Source organism: Lolium perenne, chromosome 3 (genome assembly GCF_019359855.2).
Source record: "Lolium perenne isolate Kyuss_39 chromosome 3, Kyuss_2.0, whole genome shotgun sequence".
NCBI classification, from domain to species: Eukaryota; Viridiplantae; Streptophyta; class Magnoliopsida; order Poales; family Poaceae; genus Lolium; species Lolium perenne.
The window spans coordinates 351,838,644-351,862,496 of NC_067246.2; the positions used below are offsets into that span (position 1 = coordinate 351,838,644).

The 23,853-nt window shown below is 50.5% G+C and overlaps 2 protein-coding genes across 2 annotated transcripts; both read left to right on the plus strand.

The window, feature by feature from the left end:
• The first annotated feature begins 821 nt into the window (after positions 1-821).
• On the plus strand, positions 822-7,391 carry LOC139838343 (uncharacterized). The gene is made up of 2 exons (XM_071827751.1): positions 822-1,760; positions 7,029-7,391. The coding sequence occupies exons 1-2, from the start codon at positions 822-824 to the stop codon at positions 7,389-7,391; spliced, it is 1,302 nt and encodes a 433-aa protein (XP_071683852.1).
• A 479-nt stretch (positions 7,392-7,870) lies between these two features.
• LOC127340566 (uncharacterized) lies at positions 7,871-9,309 on the plus strand. Its single transcript, XM_071827752.1, has 2 exons — positions 7,871-8,518; positions 8,665-9,309. The coding sequence occupies exons 1-2, from the start codon at positions 7,871-7,873 to the stop codon at positions 9,307-9,309; spliced, it is 1,293 nt and encodes a 430-aa protein (XP_071683853.1).
• The last annotated feature ends 14,544 nt before the right edge of the window (positions 9,310-23,853 follow it).

Sequence of the window (23,853 nt, forward strand, 5' to 3'; positions counted from 1 at the left end):
CCGGTGATCAAAGGCATGTGTAGGAAGATGGGAAAGATTACAGAAGTGCAAATTCAACTTCCTGCAGGCTATGTGGGCGCCTTTGTTAGGTTAAGAGTGGACCTTGATATCAATAAGAAATTGGAGAGATTTGTGTCGATTACAAGAGCTGGTAAGAAGGATTGGTACCAAGTTAAGTATGAAAAGATGCCAACCTTCTGTAACCATTGTGGTTTGTTAGGACACTGGTATGAGGAGTGTGGAACGGGTGAACACGACCCCTTGAAGTTTGAATGGGGGGACTTCATACTAGCAGATGAATGGAAGAACCGTGGTGGCGGCCGTGGGGCTACGTCTGGCCGTGGTGCAACAGGGAGAGGTTCTGGCAGAGGGAGAGGGATGTTTGGGCGTGGACATGGTCGAGGAAATGATGGACTCTCCAATGCTATAAGTAGTGATGGGAGTTGGCGGTGGAATGCAACTCATAATAAGCTTGATGATTTAAACCTCTCAACAGATGTTGGAGGTGGTAATGCGGGAATCAATGATATCAATATGCAAGATAATAACCCAAAGCTAGGGAAAAAGAGGGTGGCTTTGAATTCAAATGCTACTGAAGGAAAGGAACAAGATGCAGGTGCCATGGTGCTGGTGGATGGCAAAAATAAGGTTGCAAGCATGATTGGCATGTTTGATGATGGGAAGGGTGATCATCCTGGTGTTTCTCCTCAAAAAAATGCGAACAAGAAGAAACTTAAAGGGGTTGATGGAGGGGCGGTGGACAATTCCAATGTTGTGTTGAATGGGTCGGCGGCATCCCAGGGGGATGGCCGCCAGGAGCAATGAATATTCTAAGCTTGAACTGTCGAGGTGGAGGGCGGCCTGAGACAGTTCGTGAAATCAGTGACCTTGTTAGGTTGCAACGCCCAAGTCTGGTCTTCCTGTCGGAGACCAAGATGTCAGATAAGAAAGCACAAGATTTGAGATGGAAGTTTGGGTTCTCCAATGCGTTTGGAGTGAAGTCTGTTGGCTTGAGTGGTGGTTTGTGCTTATATTGGAATAATGACTCGAGAGTTTCTCTGAAATCGTTCAGTAATTCTCACATAGATGTCCTGATTCAAAATGATGAATTAGGAGATGTGGAGTGGAGGTTTACGGGATTCTATGGAAATCCCGTGAGGTCAAGAAGGAAGTTAAGTTGGGATCTACTCAAATTTTTGAGGAAAGAATACAACAACCCTTGGATTTGTGCTGGAGATTTTAATGAAGTTCTCTATGGTACTGAACAAATCGGAGGAAATGAGAGGCAAGAATGGAAGATGGAGGGTTTTAGGGATGCGATAGAGGAGTGTAAGTTGGAGGATTTGGGCTTCTATGGAGTGCCTTATACCTGGGACAACAAACAGCAAGGTAACAAAAATGTCAAAGTCAGACTTGATAGAGCTCTAGGTGATGATAAATTCCAGGAGTGCTTTGATAATACCATTGTCAACCATTTACAATGCTGCGAGTCAGATCATTGTGCGCTTCTAATATCAGTCAGGCAGTCTGATTGGATTGATGTTGCTTTGACTGAGAAACCTTTCCGTTTTGAGAATGCATGGACGAGACATGAGCGCTATAATCAAACAGTTGAGGAGGTGTGGAGGGATGATGGCAATAATTTACAAGAAGTCTATGATGCATTAGGATGCGTCAGACAGAGGTTGAAGAGGTGGAGTGTATCGGAGTTTGGGTCGGTAAAGAAACAGTTGAAGACGTTGAGGGGTCGGCTGGAAGTGGTAAGGTCTCAGTCCTTGAGGGGAGGCCCATCTAAAGAAGAGAAAACCTTGATGGCCAAAATCTCAGAGCTTTTATCAAAGGAGGAAATTTTGCTAAGGCAGAGATCTAGAGCTCAATGGCTAGCGGAGGGCGATCGCAATACATCTTTTTTTCACGCTAAGGCCAAGGAGAGAGCCAGAAGGAACAAAATTAAATCCTTAAAGAGATTAGATGGTTCCGTAGTTACATCTCAGGAAGGTTTGGAGGTTGAGGCCATTGGTTTTTACCAAAATCTTTTTACAGCCCAAGAAGATACAGACTCAAGATTGGTGACTGAGTGGGTGCCACAGAAGGTGGATGATATGATGAATAATCTTTTATGCGCTGCTATCACAGATGAAGAGATTGAGAGAGCATTGTTTATGATGCATCCAGACCGATCTCCAGGACCAGATGGGTTTACAGTTGGTTTTTATATAAAGCATTGGAGTATGATGAAATCTTCTATTTGTGCAGCGGTGAGGAATTTTCTCAACGGAGGTGATATGCCAGAAATAGTTAATTCTACGGTCTTGGTTCTTATTCCGAAGGCTAAGAATCCGCAAGATCTTTCACAGTACCGGCCTATCTCATTATGTAATGTGCTTTATAAGTTAGCATCTAAAGTATTGGCTTTGCGGCTGAGACCAATGTTGGAAGAATTAATATCCGAAGAGCAGAGTGCTTTTGTCCCAGGAAGACTGATTTCGGATAATGTATTTCTTGCATATGAGTGCATTCACTATTTAAAAAGGAAGAAAGGGAAATCTGGTGCGTGTGCAGTTAAGCTGGATATGGCGAAAGCATATGACCGGGTGGAATGGTCTTATTTGAGGGATATAATGACCAAGATGGGTTTCGCTAATGCATGGATTGATCGGGTAATGTGTTGTGTGGAGACAGTTTCCTTCTCTGTCCGAGTTAATGGTAATTACTCTGAAATCTTTAAACCCTCCAGGGGGATCCGCCAAGGCGACCCATTATCACCTTATTTGTTTCTGATTTGTGCGGAGGGTTTCTCATGTATGCTGAAATATTATGGAGCCGGACATTTATCTCGAGGTGTACGAGTGGGTATCCACTGCCCCTGGATTTCGCATCTTCTTTTTGCAGATGATTGCATGGTTTTGACACAAGCAACAGTAGATGGAGCTACTAGATTACAGGAAATTTTGGAAAGATACAGAATTGGATCTGGACAAATGGTGAATAAACAGAAATCTGCTATTTTTTTCAGTGCTAACACGGATGATGACATGAAGCAGGCTATACACCAAGGTACCACTAGTAGGAAAACCCTTATAGGCGAAGCTTAGTTCTGTGGCGCACCGTTAAAAATGCGCCACAGAAACTTATTTTGTGGCGCACCAGGCAAGGTGCGCCACAGAAATAGCTTAATTTTGTGGCGCACCATGGAACACTGCGCCACAAAAACTTTGTGGGGCCCACACCCTGTCACGCCCAAACATTGGTTTCACTTTTTCTACGGCGCACTGCACTTGGTGCGCCACAGAAATAACCTATTCTGTGGCGCACTGGCCTAGGTGCGCCACAGAAATGACGTGTTCTGTGGCGCACTGGCCTCGGTGCGCCACAGAAATAACGTGTCCTATATCATGGCCGTACCCCTCCCTCGCCCGTATACCACTCTCTCCCCCTCTCCCCTCTCCCCGCGCCGCCGCCTTCCATGGCGAGCGCTGCCGTCGCCGTCGCCGTCGCCGCCGCCTTCCTCCGCGAGGGCCGCATGCCGCCACGCTCCACCCATCCCCGCCACCAGCAGCACAAGCCGCTGCGGCGTGGAGGAGGAGGGGCCGGCGCGGCGTCAAGGTGGAGGAGCCGCCGCCGCGTCAAGGTGGAGGAGCCGCCGCGACCTCCACCCCTGCCGTCGTCGTCGGTGAGCTCCTCCACAACTGCCGTCGTCGTCGGTGAGCTCCCTCCCCTCCCCTCCCTCTTCCTCTCCCGCGCGAGCACAAAGTGCTCGATGAAATGCTGCTGTGATTTTCTACTGCTGTTGTGCTCGATGAAATGCTGTTGTGCTCCCCTTTTCTTATTCTGTATAACTTGGCTAATTACATGGATTGAATTATGATCCCATTGATGCCATTTATCTGGTATGTGCACATGGATTGAATTATGATCCCATTGCTTGCAGTTGTTGCCTGTTTAGCACTGCATGAAAGCCTTGATTAAGTGCTTTACTGAAGCTTTGGCTTTAGTGAAGTGTCATGTGCAGGTCATGCTGCTATTGCTTGATTAATTGGTGCTATGCTTGTTACTGATGGAGCTATAGTTGATTAATTGGTGCTATGCTTGTTACTGATGCTGCTATATTGCTTGATTAATTGGTGCTATGCTTGTTACTGATGCTGCTATATTGCTTGATTAATTGGTGCTATATGCTTGGTACTAAATTGGTGCTATGCTTGGTACTAAATGGACATGCTATATGAACACCAGCTACTAGCAGTGACATGCTATATTGGCTCTATATATATCTGCTCCAAAGGTTCCATTTGGAGCCTGGATTGCTAGTGGTTATTGTCAACTTATATCACTTGCTATGCCTGTGTGGCTTACTGGATCATATGTACCTGTTGTTTGTGGAGGTTTACTGCCACTTGTTATTGATGAACCATGTGATGGTAATGATTCAATTTAATTCAATGATGTTAATTTGATTTCCATCCTTTGTTGGAAATAAATCCATGTCTGAACCTGTACAAGGTTATGAAGATTTGCTCACTTGGTATTACTTGCTAGTTGGACATTTGGTTGGTTTTGATGCTACTGGTTCATTTAAATGCATGAAATGCTACTATGGTATGCTACTGTGGTATCCTTGTGAAGAAAATGATGGATTCTTGTGAGCTTATGGTATGCTACTATGCTACTATGGTATCCTTGTGAAGATTTACTTGATGGATTCTTGTGAGCTTATGGTATGCTACTATAGAGATATTCACATTAGGGAATCATGTAAATGAATGCCACTGTGGTATCCTTTTCTTGTTGGCTTTGATGAAAATAGAGATATCCACAGTAGGGGATCATGTAAATGAATGCCACTGTGGTATCCTTTGAAGAAAAAGGACTGTTTCTGATGGTTTTAAAAGGCTAGGTGGTGCTAGGTGATTCAGTTGGCTACCAAGACTTGTCTCATCTGGTTAGCTGGGATATGCTATGTGTTGTTGCTTGTTTAGGCATATCTATCACTTACTGGATTTACTGGTTCTTGATTGGCCTCTCTTTTGCCAGCATCACTTGGTCTATATACCAAGTGATGAATAATCCCTTTGGAGCATCTGCTCCATGCATGCTATGTGTGTTTGAGCATCTTGACTTATGTCACCATGGTTGCTGGTTTGTTGGTGTTTTTGTACTTGTCGATGATTAGATGGTTGGTCGATCACTCGTACACTCGGGGGTGGAGCAAGTGAGCCTGGTGTGATGGCACAAATATCAATATCTTGTGCATCCTACCTGGCCTCACTTACTCCATCCCTGGATGTTAATATTTGTTTCGACCAACAATGTATGAGGCATTTATTCCATTTCTCTTGTGCATCGGACTTGTTGGTCTCACTTTCTTCCATTTTCATCATAGTAGGAACTGGATGAAGGACCCCGATGCAAGCGAGCCTGGTGGGTAGAGATGACGGAGCAAAGGAGGAACCGGATGAAGACTACTTTGTATCTTGAAATTGTGAATTTTGTATGAATTAAGAGTTGTATGCAAAACATTTGACACTTGCCACTATATATGTATCTCGATCGGGTTCTAAGTAATGTGATGATGATGTCTATGTTATATCTGTGCAATGTACATGATATTTATATTATATCTGATGTCTATGTTATATCTGTGCAATGTACATGATGATGTCTATAAACTGCATGTGTATAGCAGGCAGAACAAAATCGTGTATGATACAAGCAAATTCTGTGGCGCACTAAAAACCAATTCTGTGGCGCACGCTTTTCTGTGGCGCACCTAAGAACAAGTGCGCCACAAAAACCTTAATTCTGTGGCGCACGGGAAGGTGCGCCACAGAAACCTTATTTTTGTGGCGACGTTTCTGTGGCGCAGCTCCCATGCGCCACAGAATCCATTTTTGGTGCGCCACTGATGAGGCTTTTCCTACTAGTGTACAGAAATAACTACTGAAGCCTTGGTTGAGAAGTACTTGGGACTCCCAACGGCAATTGGAAATTCTGCAGACGATCAATTCGAGCATATTGTGACTACTATTAAAAAGTTGGTGGCAGGTTGGACACCGAAGCTTCTTAATAGTGCGGGAAGAGAAGTTTTGATTAAGGCAATTTGTCAAGCTATTCCGACATATTCTATGAGTTGTTTCAAATTGTCTAAGAAATTATGTAAGAGAATTACGGCAGTGGTGGCTCGTTTTTGGTGGGGCGGGGATGAAGTTAAGAGGAAGATGCATTGGGTAAAATGGGCTGATCTAGCAAAGCCCAAAGTTTGTGGTGGCATGGGTTTCAAAGATTTCGTACTCTTCAATAAAGCTATGTTAGCGAAACAAGGGTGGCGATTGATCTCTAACCCAGAATCATTGTGTGCAAGGGTGATCAAAGGGAAATACTATCATGAAGGAAATTTTATGACGGCGGGGAATAAAAGAAACTCCTCTCACACGTGGAGAGCGATTTTATATGGTCGTGAAGCACTCAAACTAGGGCTTGTGAGGAGAATTGGTGATGGGGCTAGCACGAGAATTTGGGAGGATCCTTGGATCCCTACCAATCCTGGTATGAAACCAATTGTAAGAAGTACTGGATCTGATGTTACTATGGTATATGAACTGATGGACCATGCTACTGGAGAGTGGAATGAAGAAGTCTTGACAACAAAAATGGCTTCGGTTGATAGGGAGGCTATAATGAGAATTTCAGTGGGGAGGTTGGAGGAGGATACTTGGGCGTGGCAACTAGAAAGGCATGGAAATTTCACAGTGAGATCGGCCTATAGAGCCTTGTTGCAAGCTAATTTGACCATTGAACCGATAGGAACATGGGGATCAGAGCGGCCCTTTTGGAAAAAGCTGTGGAAAATGAGAGTACCTCCAAAGGTGAGGAACTACTGGTGGAGAGTCATTAAAGGTTTTATACCTTGCAGATCTGTTCTGGAAGCAAGACATATAGAGAAGATAAAGTTCTGTCATGAATGTGGGAGTAATGAAACTATTCATCACGCCTTATTTGATTGTACTTGGGCTAAGGTTTTCTGGCAGGAAATCAAGGCTGTGACAGCTGTTAAAATACCCCAATTACATCCCAATTCTTGGGCCATTGATATCATCGATAGTTCCAAGGTAGATCCTAGAGATGCAGCTGTTATTCTATGTGGAGGATGGGCTGTTTGGTCAGAGAGAAATGCCAGAAAGCATGGAGAGAGTTCAAGAACAATTTCTGAATCTGTAAAATGGACCGCCGATATTGCATCAGACTTAGCTATATCCGGATGTGTGGTTACTCGACCAGCTAAAGTCAAATCCAAATGGCAATTACCAGCTCCAGGAACACTAAAGGTTAATGTAGATGCAGGCTTCTCTTCTGATTGGCAAGTGATATTGGATTGCCGAGGATTGAAGTAGAGACTGATGCAAGTGTTGTTGTCAAGTTATGGAAGGATCGGGCAAATGGTCGATCTGAGATTGCGCCAATTCTGTTGGAGATTGAAGAAATTACTCGTAATATGGAATATTTCCATTTGAAGTTCATCGGGCGGGAAGCAAATGAAGGAGCACATCTTTGTGCTAAGCAAGCATCAGCTAGTAGACGTAGATGTCTGTGGATTAATTACGTTCCTGTTTTTTTAGCTGATTGTCTTCAAAATGATTGTAAGCCTGATGATTGAGTAATGAAATTATTGATCCGCAAAAAAAGTTTCCTTTATATATGGAGTAGGCCCAAAACAGGGCTGTATCTTTTGTTGGCTCAGTTTGTTGGTCAACCCCACTAATAAGCGGCCGAAATTTCAGAGAACATATCCTCGACGATCAGAAGCAAAGTTATCCTCGACGATCTACTCCTATCTTCTATCCCCCATAAGATCTGGATCCCGCCGCGCGCCATGGACGGGAGGCGGTGGTCGGACCTTCCAGCTGACGTGCTCCGCGAGATCTCCAGCCACGTCTGCGCGGCGGCCGACTTCGTCTACTTCCACGCCGTGTGCAAGCCATGGCGCTCCTCCCGCGACCCGCTGTCCAAGAGGACGAGCACGACCCAGTTCCTGCCATGGCTCCTCGCGGCGGCCGACAAAGAATCAACGAACCTCCGGTTCAGGTGCATTTTCTCCGAGTCAAGCTACCACGGAAAGCCGCCGATGCCGCCGGCAGCAGCGGCTCGGAACTGGGTGTCCAACGCCGACGGAACCCAAGTCCGTTATCTGACCGTGGAAGACCTCCGCCCTACCCTCCACGACCCTTTCACCGGAGAATTCTCCCACCTGCCTGACTTTCCGGAGGACGTCCGCCGGTGGGAGGAGGAGAATCCCCGTGGTGGGATTTACGGCGACAGGACCATCTTCCTGTACAGCATCCGGTGCCACAACGACGATGACCACAGGGCCAGGTTCAGGGCGGCGCTCCTGCGACCAGGCAGTGGCATGTGGACAGTCATCGAGAGGACCCTTGAGGCACCCAGGTACGGCTACTTCTTTTCTTTCTTTCCAGCACACCGCAGAAGGTGTGCATGCGCGCGTGTCAATATATATGCTGAGGTAGGTTTGTTTTACACACTAGTTTAGTTCAGCATCAGCTGCGTTACAGCAGCTGATCGCAGTGACACCTATGGGATTATTCTCTCAACTCTACCTTGTCCTACGTCTGCCATTCCTTCCATTGATATATCTTTGATATGGACTAGGACTACCCTGCCAGCGGCACTAAGAATTTTATCCCCAGGTACGGCGAGTTCTGCGCTGCGTACCACAAGGGCAAGATCATGCTCACTGTGAAGGCCACCCTTTGGCACATCATCAGGTCCGAGGGTGGCCATGAAGCCGGAGAAGACTTGCTGGTCAAGATGCCGCCTTTGCCGTGGTGGAGTGAATACTACTCACGCAAATACAGCTACGTCCTCGAGTCTCGCGGTGAGTTGCTGTGGGCGTCCGTCAAAGTCAATATTTGCAGTTCTTGGCACGGAGTAGTAACACACAAGCTCTCGATGACGGTGTATGTACTGGAAGTGGAGGCGTCGGCACAGGAAATGAAAACACGGTGGGTGGAGAAGGATGTACGTAGCATGGCTGACCGCCTGCTGTTCCTAGGAACACCCTGCAGTTTCGCCGTGGACGCCTCGAGGCTGGGTCGCCACGGTGGGTGTGCCTACTTCGTCTACTGCAGGAAGCCGTGTGAGAAGGTTGGTGTGTTCAGCTACAATCTCCTCTCTAACAAAGCTACGTTCTTTGAACGGCTACCTCAAGGATGGAACGACGAGAGGTACGTGCACGTGGCATCACTACGGGGACGACCGGCTACACCGACGGCCCCGCACCTCTGCCGACGGTGACCGTCGGCGTCTCCCCGTCGGCACAGCAGGCGTCGGGGTCTGCGCGCGCACCGTCGGCACAGCAGTTCACCGTCGGCACAGTCGTACGCCGACGGCTGGACGGTGGCCGTCGGCCGCCCCATCATCGGCACAGCCAACCAGCCGTCACGCCGGCGCCGTCAACGTCCCCAGCTGTGCCGACGGTGCAGTTTTCCTTTTTTTTTTTCCAGAACTGGCGGCAAAACGGTGAATTTTCGAACTGGAAACGCGCAAACTGGCGGCTGTGCCGACGGTGTCACCGTCGGCACAGACCCTGCCATTTGGCACAGCTACGGGTCTGTGCCGACGGTGACACCGTCGGCACAGCCGGCCCAGTTTTTTTCTGATTTTTGCCAATTTGGCCTCATTTGCTCAGAAAATCGCACAAAATGCACATATTATAAGATTGAATATCCAGTAACATATATAGCACCATATAGCACAAAGATATCACCGTATAGCACCAAATCTCACAAATATAGCATCAAATCTCACAAATAGCACAAATATAGCATACAAGACCATGGTACATACACCGGATCCACTACAAAGATGGAGCGTGTCATCATGTGCTAGTACAATGTAGAAACTATGGTGGTGCACCACCCGAGTGACGATCTAGCTACAGACGATCTAGCTCCGAGTGGGTGAAGTGAGGCCGCTGTATTTCGACGGTGCTCGGGGAGGTAGAACCACGACGAGAGGCACCGGAACCAGAAAACTGCCGAGGTTCGGCAGAAGCACCAGGACGTACCACAAGGAGTGTCGTTCCCGGATTCTCCCAATCCCTACATGTTGGAGGGAGTTAGCAACTTAGCCATGTCACACCAAGTTAGCAACTTAGCCAAGTTAGCAACTTACCGGGGTCAACTGACGCTGACGCTTGTACATGATATAGAACTCCTCCTTGGACGGGAACACTGGCGTCGGCCCCGGATGAGGTGGCTCTGGGAGTGGTTCCTCTCGCACTACAGTCATCATGAACCGAGTGAAACTCTGCAAGAAACGGGAGAGATAGCTCAGATTCAAACATGGGGACTTATGATGTTTTGCAACCATAGAGATTGAAACTTACCGCCATCTGGTTGCTCGTCCACTGGACATAGGCATCTTTCACAAGGTCATGCTCCTTAATCTTCTCGAGATACTCCTCGTAAGCTACTGCATAGGCCTCCTCGAGCTGAGTCTACAATTTCAGAAATAATGCCTCATCAACATAGCCATTCAGGAACAAGAGTCAAAACAGAGGATGAAAGTGTGGATGACTTACATCTACCTCTACCCGAGAACGGGAATTGACACCTTTCTGTGCGGACGGGAATTGACACCTAGGTTACGCGACTTGACGGAGAAATGAAATCTAATGACATAAAAAATGCGGAGGGGGAGTCGGCAATTCAGCTCACCCTCGGCTGTAGAGGAAGTAGTCGAACAACCGGCGATGTCGACGGCCGTAGAGATGCGCCGCAAGATCCGGGATCGTCACGCGGGATGCTCACTACTGGACCTAGTTAAAATAATAAAAATTTGTCAATGCAAATTTCAATTTCCATTTCTATTCCTTCATTTTCATTTCAATTTACATTAAAATTTCAATTTCAATTCCCAAATTCTTTACTTCATTTCAATTTCAATTTGCAAATTCTATTTCAATTTGCAAATTTACAATTACAATTCTATTACAATTCTATTTCAATTCTATTTCAATTTGCAAATTTACAATTTACAATTACCTAGCTAATTGCAAATACTAAAAAGAAAAAAGAAAAAAAAACCTTACCATGGCCGGCACCGGGTTGCTGCAGGGGGACGGCGGCGGCACCGGCGGGCTGCGGGGGGACGGCGCGGCGGCGGCACCGGCGGGCTGCGGGGGACGGCGGCGGCGCGCGGCACCGGCGGGCTGCGGGGGACGGGCGGCGACGCGGCGGCAGGCGGCGGCGGCCGGAGGACGGCGGCGGCTCCGGGGGCAGGGCGTGGCGCGGGCCGGGGAGGGTGCGGGGGACGGCGGCGGCCGGGAGGACGGCGGCGGCCGGGAGGACGGCGACGGCCGGGAGGACGGCGGCGGCGCGGGGGCAGGGACGGTGGGCGCGCGCGGGGGCAGTGGCGTGGCGGTGGCGTCGATCTGGGAGAGGCAGCCCGCGTTGACCCCCACTTAAGTGGGTTTGTGTGCCGACGGCCAGGTTGTGCCGACGGTGACCGTCGGCACACTTTTTTTTATTTTTTTTTATTTTTTTATTTTTTTTTATTTTTTTTGATCTTTTGTTCTGGCATGACTGATGTTGCTACAATAATGCTGAGAAAAAAGAATGCCTTAGAACATCTCCACTTTTGCCCCATCTTGGTGTTTGAGGGGGTGCCCTACTTAATCGAGGGGGCAACTATGCATTTCATTCATGGAATAATGATAAATCCCAACATCGAGATAAAACGAATGAAACCAACACACAAACACAACTGGAGATAAATAGTTACCAAAGACGCAAACGACTCTAATTGATATCGAGTTCTCGTATTTGTTGGTCCTCTAGTGTAGGAACCCCATGTCCGGGAAGCCGGGCACACTCGGAGGGGGTAGCATTGGATATAGAACCATCTCAAATCACTTTTGTGCATGCCATGTGGACACACACAACTTTTGGGGCCATTCCCTAGGTCCGATGCTCGATTTCTGACGAAACCCTAGTTCTGTTGACCGCGCCGTCTACCCCTTTGACTGCATCCCATCGGGGTTCCCCCGGTGGGCGTATGCCTACGTTTGAGCTTGGTTAGGTCATAGGTAGATGTGGAAACAAGGATCATACCCTATGATCCCAAGGTTCTCTCCGGTTCATCTCCGAGGGAGTTCCCCCCTATACATGCAGAATCTGCCTAAGTGTAGGAACCCCATGTCCGGGAAGCCGGGCACACCCGGAGGGGGTAGCATTGGATATAGAACCATCTCAAATCACTTTTGTGCATGCCATGTGGACACACACAACTTTTGGGGCCATTCCCTAGGTCCGATGCTCGATTTCTGACGAAACCCTAGTTCTGTTGACCGCGCCGTCTACCCCTTTGACTGCATCCCATCGGGGTTCCCCCGGTGGGCGTATGCCTACGTTTGAGCTTGGTTAGGTCATAGGTACATGTGGAAACAAGGATCATCCCATATGATCCCAAGGTTCTCTCCGGTTCACCTCCGAGGGAGTTCCCCCTATACATGCGTAATCCGCCTAAGTGTAGGAACCCCATGTCCGGAAGCCGGGCACACCCGGAGGGGTAGCATTGGATATAGAACCATCTCAAATCACTTTTGTGCATGCCATGTGGACACACACAACTTTTGGGGCCATTCCCTAGGTCCGATGCTCGATTTCGACGAAACCCTAGTTCTCGTTGACCGCGCCGTCTACCCCTTTGATCGCATCACATCGGGGTTCCCCAGGTGGGCGTATGCCTACGTTTGAGCTTGGTTAGGTCATAGGTAGATGTGGAAACAAGGATCATACCCTATGATCCCAAGGTTCTCTCCGGTTCATCTCCGAGGGAGTTCCCCCCTATACATGCAGAATCCGCCTAAGTGTAGGAAAGCCATGTCCGAGTAGCCGGGCACACCCTGAGGGGGTAGCATTGGATATAGAACCATCTCAAATCACTTTTGTGCATGCCATGTGGACACACACAACTTTTGGGGCCATTCCCTAGGTCCGATGCTCGATTTCGACGAAACCCTAGTTCCGTTGACCGCGCCGTCTACCCTTTGATCGCATCCCATCGGGGTTCCCCGGTGGGCGTATGCCTACGTTTGAGCTTGGTTAGGTCATAGGTACATGTGGAAACAAGGATCATCCCATATGATCCCAAGGTTCTCTCCGGTTCACCTCCGAGGGAGTTCCCCCTATACATGCAGACCGCCTAAGTGTAGGAACCCCATGTCCGGAAGCCGGGCACACCCGGAGGGGGTAGCATTGGATATAGAACCATCTCAAATCACTTTTGTGCATGCCATGTGGACACACACAACTTTTGGGGCCATTCCCTAGGTCCGATGCTCGATTTCTGACGAAACCCTAGTTCTGTTGACCGCGGCGTCTACCCCTTTGATCGCATCCCATCGGGTTCCCCGGTGGGCGTATGCCTACGTTTGAGCTTGGTTAGGTCATAGGTAGATGTGGAAACAAGGATCATACCCTATGATCCCAAGGTTCTCTCCGGTTCACCTCCGAGGGAGTTCCCCTATACATGCAGATCTGCCTAAGTGTAGGAACCCCATGTCCGGAAGCCGGAACACCCGGAGGGGGTAGCATTGGATATAGAACCATCTCAAATCACTTTTGTGCATGCCATGTGGACACACACAACTTTTGGGGCCATTCCCTAGGTCCGATGCTCGATTTCCGACGAAACCCTAGTTCTCATGACCGCGCCGTCTACCCTTTGATCGCATCCCATCGGGGTTCCCCGGTGGGCGTATGCCTACGTTTGAGCTTGGTTAGGTCATAGGTAGATGTGGAAACAAGGATCATACCCTATGATCCCAAGGTTCTCTCCGGTTCAACTCCGAGGGAGTTCCCCCCTATACATGCGTAATGCCTAAGTGTAGGAACCCCATGTCCGGGAAGCCGGCACACCCGGAGGGGTAGCATTGGATATAGAACCATCTCAAATCACTTTTGTGCATGCCATGTGGACACACACAACTTTTGGGGCCATTCCCTAGGTCCGATGCTCGATTTCGACGAAACCCTAGTTACGTTGACCGCGCCGTCTACCCCTTTGACTGCATCCCATCGGGGTTCCCCCGGTGGGCGTATGCCTACGTTTGAGCTTGGTTAGGTCATAGGTACATGTGGAAACAAGGATCATCCCATATGATCCCAAGGTTCTCTCCGGTTCACCTCCGAGGGAGTTCCCCCCTATACATGCAGAATCTGCCTAAGTGTAGGAACCCCATGTCCGGGAAGCCGGGCACACCCGGAGGGGGTAGCATTGGATATAGAACCATCTCAAATCACTTTTGTGCATGCCATGTGGACACACACAACTTTTGGGGCCATTCCCTAGGTCCGATGCTCGATTTCTGACGAAACCCTAGTTCGTTGACCGCGCCGTCTACCCCTTTGATCGCATCCCATCGGGGTTCCCCGGTGGGCGTATGCCTACGTTTGAGCTTGGTTAGGTCATAGGTAGATGTGGAAACAAGGATCATACCCTATGATCCCAAGGTTCTCTCCGGTTCACCTCCGAGGAGTTCCCCCTATACATGCAGAATCTGCCTAAGTGTAGGAACCCCATGTCCGGGAAGCCGGGCACACCCGGAGGGGGTAGCATTGGATATAGAACCATCTCAAATCACTTTTGTGCATGCAATGTGGACACACACAACTTTTGGGGCCATTCCCTAGGTCCGATGCTCGATTTCTGACGAAACCCTAGTTCTGTTGACCGCGCCGTCTACCCCTTTGACTGCATCCCATCGGGGTTCCCAGGTGGGCGTATGCCTACGTTTGAGCTTGGTTAGGTCATAGGTAGATGTGGAAACAAGGATCATACCCTATGATCCCAAGGTTCTCTCCGGTTCACCTCCGAGGGAGTTCCCCCCTATACATGCAGACCGCCTAAGTGTAGGAACCCCATGTCCGGAAGGCGGCACACCCGGAGGGGGTAGCATTGGATATAGAACCATCTCAAATCACTTTTGTGCATGCCATGTGGACACACACAACTTTTGGGGCCATTCCCTAGGTCCGATGCTCGATTTCTGACGAAACCCTAGTTCTGTTGACCGCGCCGTCTACCCCTTTGACTGCATCCCATCGGGGTTCCCCCGGTGGGCGTATGCCTACGTTTGAGCTTGGTTAGGTCATAGGTAGATGTGGAAACAAGGATCATACCCTATGATCCCAAGGTTCTCTCCGGTTCACCTCCGAGGGAGTTCCCCCCTATACATGCAGAATCTGCCTAAGTGTAGGAACCCCATGTCCGGGAAGCCGGGCACACCCGGAGGGGGTAGCATTGGATATAGAACCATCTCAAATCACTTTTGTGCATGCCATGTGGACACACACAACTTTTGGGGCCATTCCCTAGGTCCGATGCTCGATTTCCGACGAAACCCTAGTTCATTGGACCGCGCCGTCTACCCCTTTGATCGCATCCCATCGGGGTTCCCCGGTGGGCGTATGCCTACGTTTGAGCTTGGTTAGGTCATAGGTAGATGTGGAAACAAGGATCATACCCTATGATCCCAAGGTTCTCTCCGGTTCACCTCCGAGGGAGTTCCCCCCTATACATGCAGAATCTGCCTAAGTGTAGGAACCCCATGTCCGGGAAGCCGGGCACACCCGGAGGGGGTAGCATTGGATATAGAACCATCTCAAATCACTTTTGTGCATGCCATGTGGACACACACAACTTTTGGGGCCATTCCCTAGGTCCGATGCTCGATTTCTGACGAAACCCTAGTTCTGTTGACCGCGCCGTCTACCCCTTTGACTGCATCCCATCGGGGTTCCCCCGGTGGGCGTATGCCTACGTTTGAGCTTGGTTAGGTCATAGGTAGATGTGGAAACAAGGATCATACCCTATGATCCCAAGGTTCTCTCCGGTTCACCTCCGAGGGAGTTCCCCCCTATACATGCAGACCGCCTAAGTGTAGGAACCCCATGTCCGGGAAGCCGGGCACACCCGGAGGGGGTAGCATTGGATATAGAACCATCTCAAATCACTTTTGTGCATGCCATGTGGACACACACAACTTTTGGGGCCATTCCCTAGGTCCGATGCTCGATTTCTGACGAAACCCTAGTTCTGTTGACCGCGCCGTCTACCCTTTGATCGCATCCCATCGGGTTCCCCGGTGGGCGTATGCCTACGTTTGAGCTTGGTTAGGTCATAGGTAGATGTGGAAACAAGGATCATACCCTATGATCCCAAGGTTCTCTCCGGTTCACCTCCGAGGGAGTTCCCCCTATACATGCAGACCGCTAAGTGTAGGAACCCCATGTCCGGAAGCCGGCACACCCGGAGGGGGTAGCATTGGATATAGAACCATCTCAAATCACTTTTGTGCATGCCATGTGGACACACACAACTTTTGGGGCCATTCCCTAGGTCCGATGCTCGATTTCTGACGAAACCCTAGTTCTGTTGACCGCGCCGTCTACCCCTTTGACTGCATCCCATCGGGGTTCCCCGGTGGGCGTATGCCTACGTTTGAGCTTGGTTAGGTCATAGGTAGATGTGGAAACAAGGATCATACCCTATGATCCCAAGGTTCTCTCCGGTTCACCTCCGAGGAGTTCCCCCTATACATGCAGACCGCCTAAGTGTAGGAACCCCATGTCCGAAGCCGGCACACCCGGAGGGGGTAGCATTGGATATAGAACCATCTCAAATCACTTTTGTGCATGCCATGTGGACACACACAACTTTTGGGGCCATTCCTAGGTCCGATGCTCGATTTCTGACGAAACCCTAGTTCTGTTGACCGCGCCGTCTACCCCTTTGACTGCATCCCATCGGGGTTCCCCCGGTGGGCGTATGCCTACGTTTGAGCTTGGTTAGGTCATAGGTAGATGTGGAAACAAGGATCATACCCTATGATCCCAAGGTTCTCTCCGGTTCACCTCCGAGGGAGTTCCCCCCTATACATGCAGAATCTGCCTAAGTGTAGGAACCCCATGTCCGGGAAGCGGCACACCCGGAGGGGGTAGCATTGGATATAGAACCATCTCAAATCACTTTTGTGCATGCCATGTGGACACACACAACTTTTGGGGCCATTCCCTAGGTCCGATGCTCGATTTCGACGAAACCCTAGTTACGTTGACCGCGCCGTCTACCCCTTTGATCGCATCCCATCGGGGTTCCCCGGTGGGCGTATGCCTACGTTTGAGCTTGGTTAGGTCATAGGTAGATGTGGAAACAAGGATCATACCCTATGATCCCAAGGTTCTCTCCGGTTCACCTCCGAGGGAGTTCCCCCTATACATGCAGACCGCCTAAGTGTAGGAACCCCATGTCCGAAGCCGGCACACCCGGAGGGGGTAGCATTGGATATAGAACCATCTCAAATCACTTTTGTGCATGCCATGTGGACACACACAACTTTTGGGGCCATTCCCTAGGTCCGATGCTCGATTTCGACGAAACCCTAGTTACGTTGACCGCGCCGTCTACCCTTTGATCGCATCCCATCGGGGTTCCCTGGTGGGCGTATGCCTACGTTTGAGCTTGGTTAGGTCATAGGTAGATGTGGAAACAAGGATCATACCCTATGATCCCAAGGTTCTCTCCGGTTCACCTCCGAAGGAGTTCCCCCTATACATGCGAGACCGCCTAAGTGTAGGAACCCCATGTCCGGAAGCCGGCACACCCGTGAGGGGGTAGCATTGGATATAGAACCATCTCAAATCACTTTTGTGCATGCAATGTGGACACACACAACTTTTGGGGCCATTCCCTAGGTCCGATGCTCGATTTCGACGAAACCCTAGTTACGGTTGACCGCGCCGTCTACCCCTTTGATCGCATCCCATCGGGGTTCCCGGTGGGCGTATGCCTACGTTTGAGCTTGGTTAGGTCATAGGTAGATGTGGAAACAAGGATCATACCCTATGATCCCAAGGTTCTCTCCGGTTCACCTCCGAGGGAGTTCCCCCCTATACATGCAGAATCTGCCTAAGTGTAGGAACCCCATGTCCGGGAAGCCGGGCACACCCGGAGGGGGTAGCATTGGATATAGAACCATCTCAAATCACTTTTGTGCATGCAATGTGGACACACACAACTTTTGGGGCCATTCCCTAGGTCCGATGCTCGATTTCTGACGAAACCCTAGTTCTGTTGACCGCGCCGTCTACCCCTTTGACTGCATCCCATCGGGGTTCCCCCGGTGGGCGTATGCCTACGTTTGAGCTTGGTTAGGTCGTAGGTAGATGTGGAAACAAGGATCATACGCTATGATCCCAAGGTTCTCTCCGGTTCATCTCCGAGGGAGTTCCCCCTATACATGCAGACCGCCTAAGTGTAGGAACCCCATGTCCGGAAGCCGGCACACCCGGAGGGGGTAGCATTGGATATAGAACCATCTCAAATCACTTTTGTGCATGCCATGTGGACACACATAACTTTTGGGGCCATTCCCTAGGTCCGATGCTCGATTTCGACGAAACCCTAGTTACGGTTGACCGCGCCGTCTACCCTTTGATCGCATCCCATCGGGGTTCCCCCGGTGGGCGTATGCCTACGTTTGAGCTTGGTTAGGTCGTAGGTAGATGTGGAAACAAGGATCATACGCTATGATCCCAAGGTTCTCTCCGGTTCATCTCCGAGGAGTTCCCCCTATACATGCAGACCGCCTAAGTGTAGGAACCCCATGTCCGGAAGCCGGGCACACCCGGAGGGTAGCATTGGATATAGAACCATCTCAAATCACTTTTGTGCATGCCATGTGGACACACACAACTTTTGGGGCCATTCCCTAGGTCCGATGCTCGATTTCTGAAGAATCCCTAGTTCTGTTGACCGCGCCGTCTACCCCTTTGACTGCATCCCATCGGGGTTCCCCCGGTGGGCGTATGCCTACGTTTGAGCTTGGTTAGGTCATAGGTACATGTGGAAACAAGGATCATCCCATATGATCCCAAGGTTCTCTCCGGTTCACCTCCGAGGGACTTCCCCCTATACATGCGGGAATCTGCCTAAGTGTAGGAACCCCATGTCCGGAAGCCGGGCACACCCGGAGGGGGTAGCATTGGATATAGAACCATCTCAAATCACTTTTGTGCATGCCATGTGGACACACACAACTTTTGGGGCCATTCCCTAGGTCCGATGCTCGATTTCTGACGAAACCCTAGTTCTGTTGACCGCGCCGTCTACCCCTTTGACTGCATCCCATCGGGGTTCCCCCGGTGGGCGTATGCCTACGTTTGAGCTTGGTTAGGTCATAGGTAGATGTGGAAACAAGGATCATACCCTATGATCCCAAGGTTCTCTCCGGTTCATCTCCGAGGGAGTTCCCCCTATACATGCAGACCGCCTAAGTGTAGGAACCCCATGTCCGGGAAGCCGGGAACACCCGGAGGGGGTAGCATTGGATATAGAACCATCTCAAATCACTTTTGTGCATGCCATGTGGACACACACAACTTTTGGGGCCATTCCCTAGGTCCGATGCTCGATTTCCGACGAAACCCTAGTTACGTTGACCGCGCCGTCTACCCTTTGATCGCATCCCATCGGGGTTCCCCGGTGGGCGTATGCCTACGTTTGAGCTTGGTTAGGTCATAGGTAGATGTGGAAACAAGGATCATACCCTATGATCCCAAGGTTCTCTCCGGTTCACCTCCGAGGGAGTTCCCCCTATACATGCGAGACCGCCTAAGTGTAGGAACCCCATGTCCGGAAGCCGGGCACACCCGGATGGGGTAGCATTGGATATAGAACCATCTCAAATCACTTTTGTGCATGCCATGTGGACACACACAACTTTTGGGGCCATTCCCTAGGTCCGATGCTCGATTTCCGACGAAACCCTAGTTCCGTTGGACCGCGCCGTCTACCCCTTTGATCGCATCCCATCGGGGTTCCCCGGTGGGCGTATGCCTACGTTTGAGCTTGGTTAGGTCATAGGTACATGTGGAAACAAGGATCATCCCATATGATCCCAAGGTTCTCTCCGGTTCAGCTCCGAGGGAGTTCCCCCTATACATGCGAGAATCCGCCTAAGTGTAGGAACCCCATGTCCGGAAGCCGGCACACCCGGAGGGGGTAGCATTGGATATAGAACCATCTCAAATCACTTTTGTGCATGCCATGTGGACACACACAACTTTTGGGGCCATTCCCTAGGTCCGATGCTCGATTTACGACGAAACCCTAGTTCCGTTGGACCGCGCCGTCTACCCCTTTGACTGCATCCCATCGGGGTTCCCCCGGTGGGCGTATGCCTACGTTTGAGCTTGGTTAGGTCATAGGTAGATGTGGAAACAAGGATCATACCCTATGATCCCAAGGTTCTCTCCGGTTCACCTCCGAGGGAGTTCCCCCCTATACATGCAGACCGCCTAAGTGTAGGAACCCCATGTCCGAAGCCGGGCACACCCGGAGGGGGTAGCATTGGATATAGAACCATCTCAAATCACTTTTGTGCATGCAATGTGGACACACACAACTTTTGGGGCCATTCCCTAGGTCCGATGCTCGATTTCCGACGAAACCCTAGTTACGTTGGACCGCGCCGTCTACCCCTTTGACTGCATCCCATCGGGGTTCCCCCGGTGGGCGTATGCCTACGTTTGAGCTTGGTTAGGTCATAGGTAGATGTGGAAACAAGGATCATACCCTATGATCCCAAGGTTCTCTCCGGTTCACCTCCGAGGGAGTTCCCCCCTATACATGCAGACCGCCTAAGTGTAGGAACCCCATGTCCGGGAAGCCGGCACACCCGGAGGGGGTAGCATTGGATATAGAACCATCTCAAATCACTTTTGTGCATGCCATGTGGACACACACAACTTTTGGGGCCATTCCCTAGGTCCGATGCTCGATTTCTGACGAAACCCTAGTTCTGTTGACCGCGCCGTCTACCCCTTTGACTGCATCCCATCGGGGTTCCCCCGGTGGGCGTATGCCTACGTTTGAGCTTGGTTAGGTCATAGGTAGATGTGGAAACAAGGATCATACCCTATGATCCCAAGGTTCTCTCCGGTTCACCTCCGAGGGAGTTCCCCCCTATACATGCAGACCGCCTAAGTGTAGGAACCCCATGTCCGGGAAGCCGGGCACACCCGGAGGGGGTAGCATTGGATATAGAACCATCTCAAATCACTTTTGTGCATGCCATGTGGACACACACAACTTTTGGGGCCATTCCCTAGGTCCAATGCTCGATTTCTGACGAAACCCTAGTTCTGTTGACCGCGCCGTCTACCCCTTTGACTGCATCCCATCGGGGTTCCCCCGGTGGGCGTATGCCTACGTTTGAGCTTGGTTAGGTCATAGGTAGATGTGGAAACAAGGATCATACCCTATGATCCCAAGGTTCTCTCCGGTTCACCTCCGAGGGAGTTCCCCCCTATACATGCAGACCGCCTAAGTGTAGGAACCCCATGTCCGAAGCGGGCACACCCGGAGGGGGTAGCATTGGATATAGAACCATCTCAAATCACTTTTGTGCATGCCATGTGGACACACACAACTTTTGGGGCCATTCCCTAGGTCCGATGCTCGATTTCTGACGAAACCCTAGTTCCGTTGGACCGCGCCGTCTACCCTTTGACAAGATCCCATCGGGGTTCCCCCGGTGGGCGTATGCCTACGTTTGAGCTTGGTTAGGTCATAGGTAGATGTGGAAACAAGGATCATACCATAGGATCCCAAGGTTCTCTCCGGTTCACCTCCGAGGGAGTTCCCCCCTATACATGCAGACCGCCTAAGTGTAGGAACCCCATGTCCGGAAGCCGGGCACACCCGGAGGGGGTAGCATTGGATATAGAACCATCTCAAATCACTTTTGTGCATGCCATGTGGACACACACAACTTTTGGGGCCATTCCCTAGGTCCGATGCTCGATTTCTGACGAAACCCTAGTTCTGTTGACCGCGCCTCGTCTACCCCTTTGATCGCATCCCATCGGGGTTCCCCGGTGGGCGTATGCCTACGTTTGAGCTTGGTTAGGTCATAGGTAGATGTGGAAACAAGGATCATACCCTATGATCCCAAGGTTCTCTCCGGTTCACCTCCGAGGGAGTTCCCCCTATACATGCAGACCGCCTAAGTGTAGGAACCCCATGTCCGAAGCCGGGCACACCCGGAGGGGGTAGCATTGGATATAGAACCATCTCAAATCACTTTTGTGCATGCCATGTGGACACACACAACTTTTGGGGCCATTCCCTAGGTCCGATGCTCGATTTCTGACGAAACCCTAGTTCTGTTGACCGCGCCGTCTACCCCTTTGACTGCATCCCATCGGGGTTCCCCCGGTGGGCGTATGCCTACGTTTGAGCTTGGTTAGGTCATAGGTAGATGTGGAAACAAGGATCATACCCTATGATCCCAAGGTTCTCTCCGGTTCACCTCCGAAGGAGTTCCCCCCTATACATGCAGACCGCCTAAGTGTAGGAACCCCATGTCCGAAGCGGGCACACCCGGAGGGGGTAGCATTGGATATAGAACCATCTCAAATCACTTTTGTGCATGCAATGTGGACACACACAACTTTTGGGGCCATTCCCTAGGTCCGATGCTCGATTTACGACGAAACCCTAGTTACGGTGACCGCGCCGTCTACCCCTTTGATCGCATCCCATCGGGGTTCCCCCGGTGGGCGTATGCCTACGTTTGAGCTTGGTTAGGTCATAGGTAGATGTGGAAACAAGGATCATACCCTATGATCCCAAGGTTCTCTCCGGTTCACCTCCGAAGGAGTTCCCCCCTATACATGCAGAATCTGCCTAAGTGTAGGAACCCCATGTCCGGGAAGCCGGGCACACCCGGAGGGGGTAGCATTGGATATAGAACCATCTCAAATCACTTTTGTGCATGCAATGTGGACACACACAACTTTTGGGGCCATTCCCTAGGTCCGATGCTCGATTTCTGACGAAACCCTAGTTCTGTTGACCGCGCCGTCTACCCCTTTGACTGCATCCCATCGGGGTTCCCCCGGTGGGCGTATGCCTACGTTTGAGCTTGGTTAGGTCGTAGGTAGATGTGGAAACAAGGATCATACCCTATGATCCCAAGGTTCTCTCCGGTTCACCTCCGAGGGAGTTCCCCCCTATACATGCAGAATCTGCCTAAGTGTAGGAACCCCATGTCCGGGAAGCCGGGCACACCCGGAGGGGGTAGCATTGGATATAGAACCATCTCAAATCACTTTTGTGCATGCCATGTGGACACACATAACTTTTGGGGCCATTCCCTAGGTCCGATGCTCGATTTCTGACGAAACCCTAGTTCTGTTGACCGCGCCGTCTACCCCTTTGACTGCATCCCATCGGGGTTCCCCCGGTGGGCGTATGCCTACGTTTGAGCTTGGTTAGGTCGTAGGTAGATGTGGAAACAAGGATCATACCCTATGATCCCAAGGTTCTCTCCGGTTCACCTCCGAGGGAGTTCCCCCCTATACATGCAGAATCTGCCTAAGTGTAGGAACCCCATGTCCGGGAAGCCGGGCACACCCGGAGGGGGTAGCATTGGATATAGAACCATCTCAAATCACTTTTGTGCATGCCATGTGGACACACACAACTTTTGGGGCCATTCCCTAGGTCCGATGCTCGATTTCTGACGAAACCCTAGTTCTGTTGACCGCGCCGTCTACCCCTTTGACTGCATCCCATCGGGGTTCCCCCGGTGGGCGTATGCCTACGTTTGAGCTTGGTTAGGTCATAGGTAGATGTGGAAACAAGGATCATACCCTATGATCCCAAGGTTCTCTCCGGTTCACCTCCGAGGGAGTTCCCCCCTATACATGCGAGTAAATCTGCCTAAGTGTAGGAACCCCATGTCCGGGAAGCCGGGCACACCCGGAG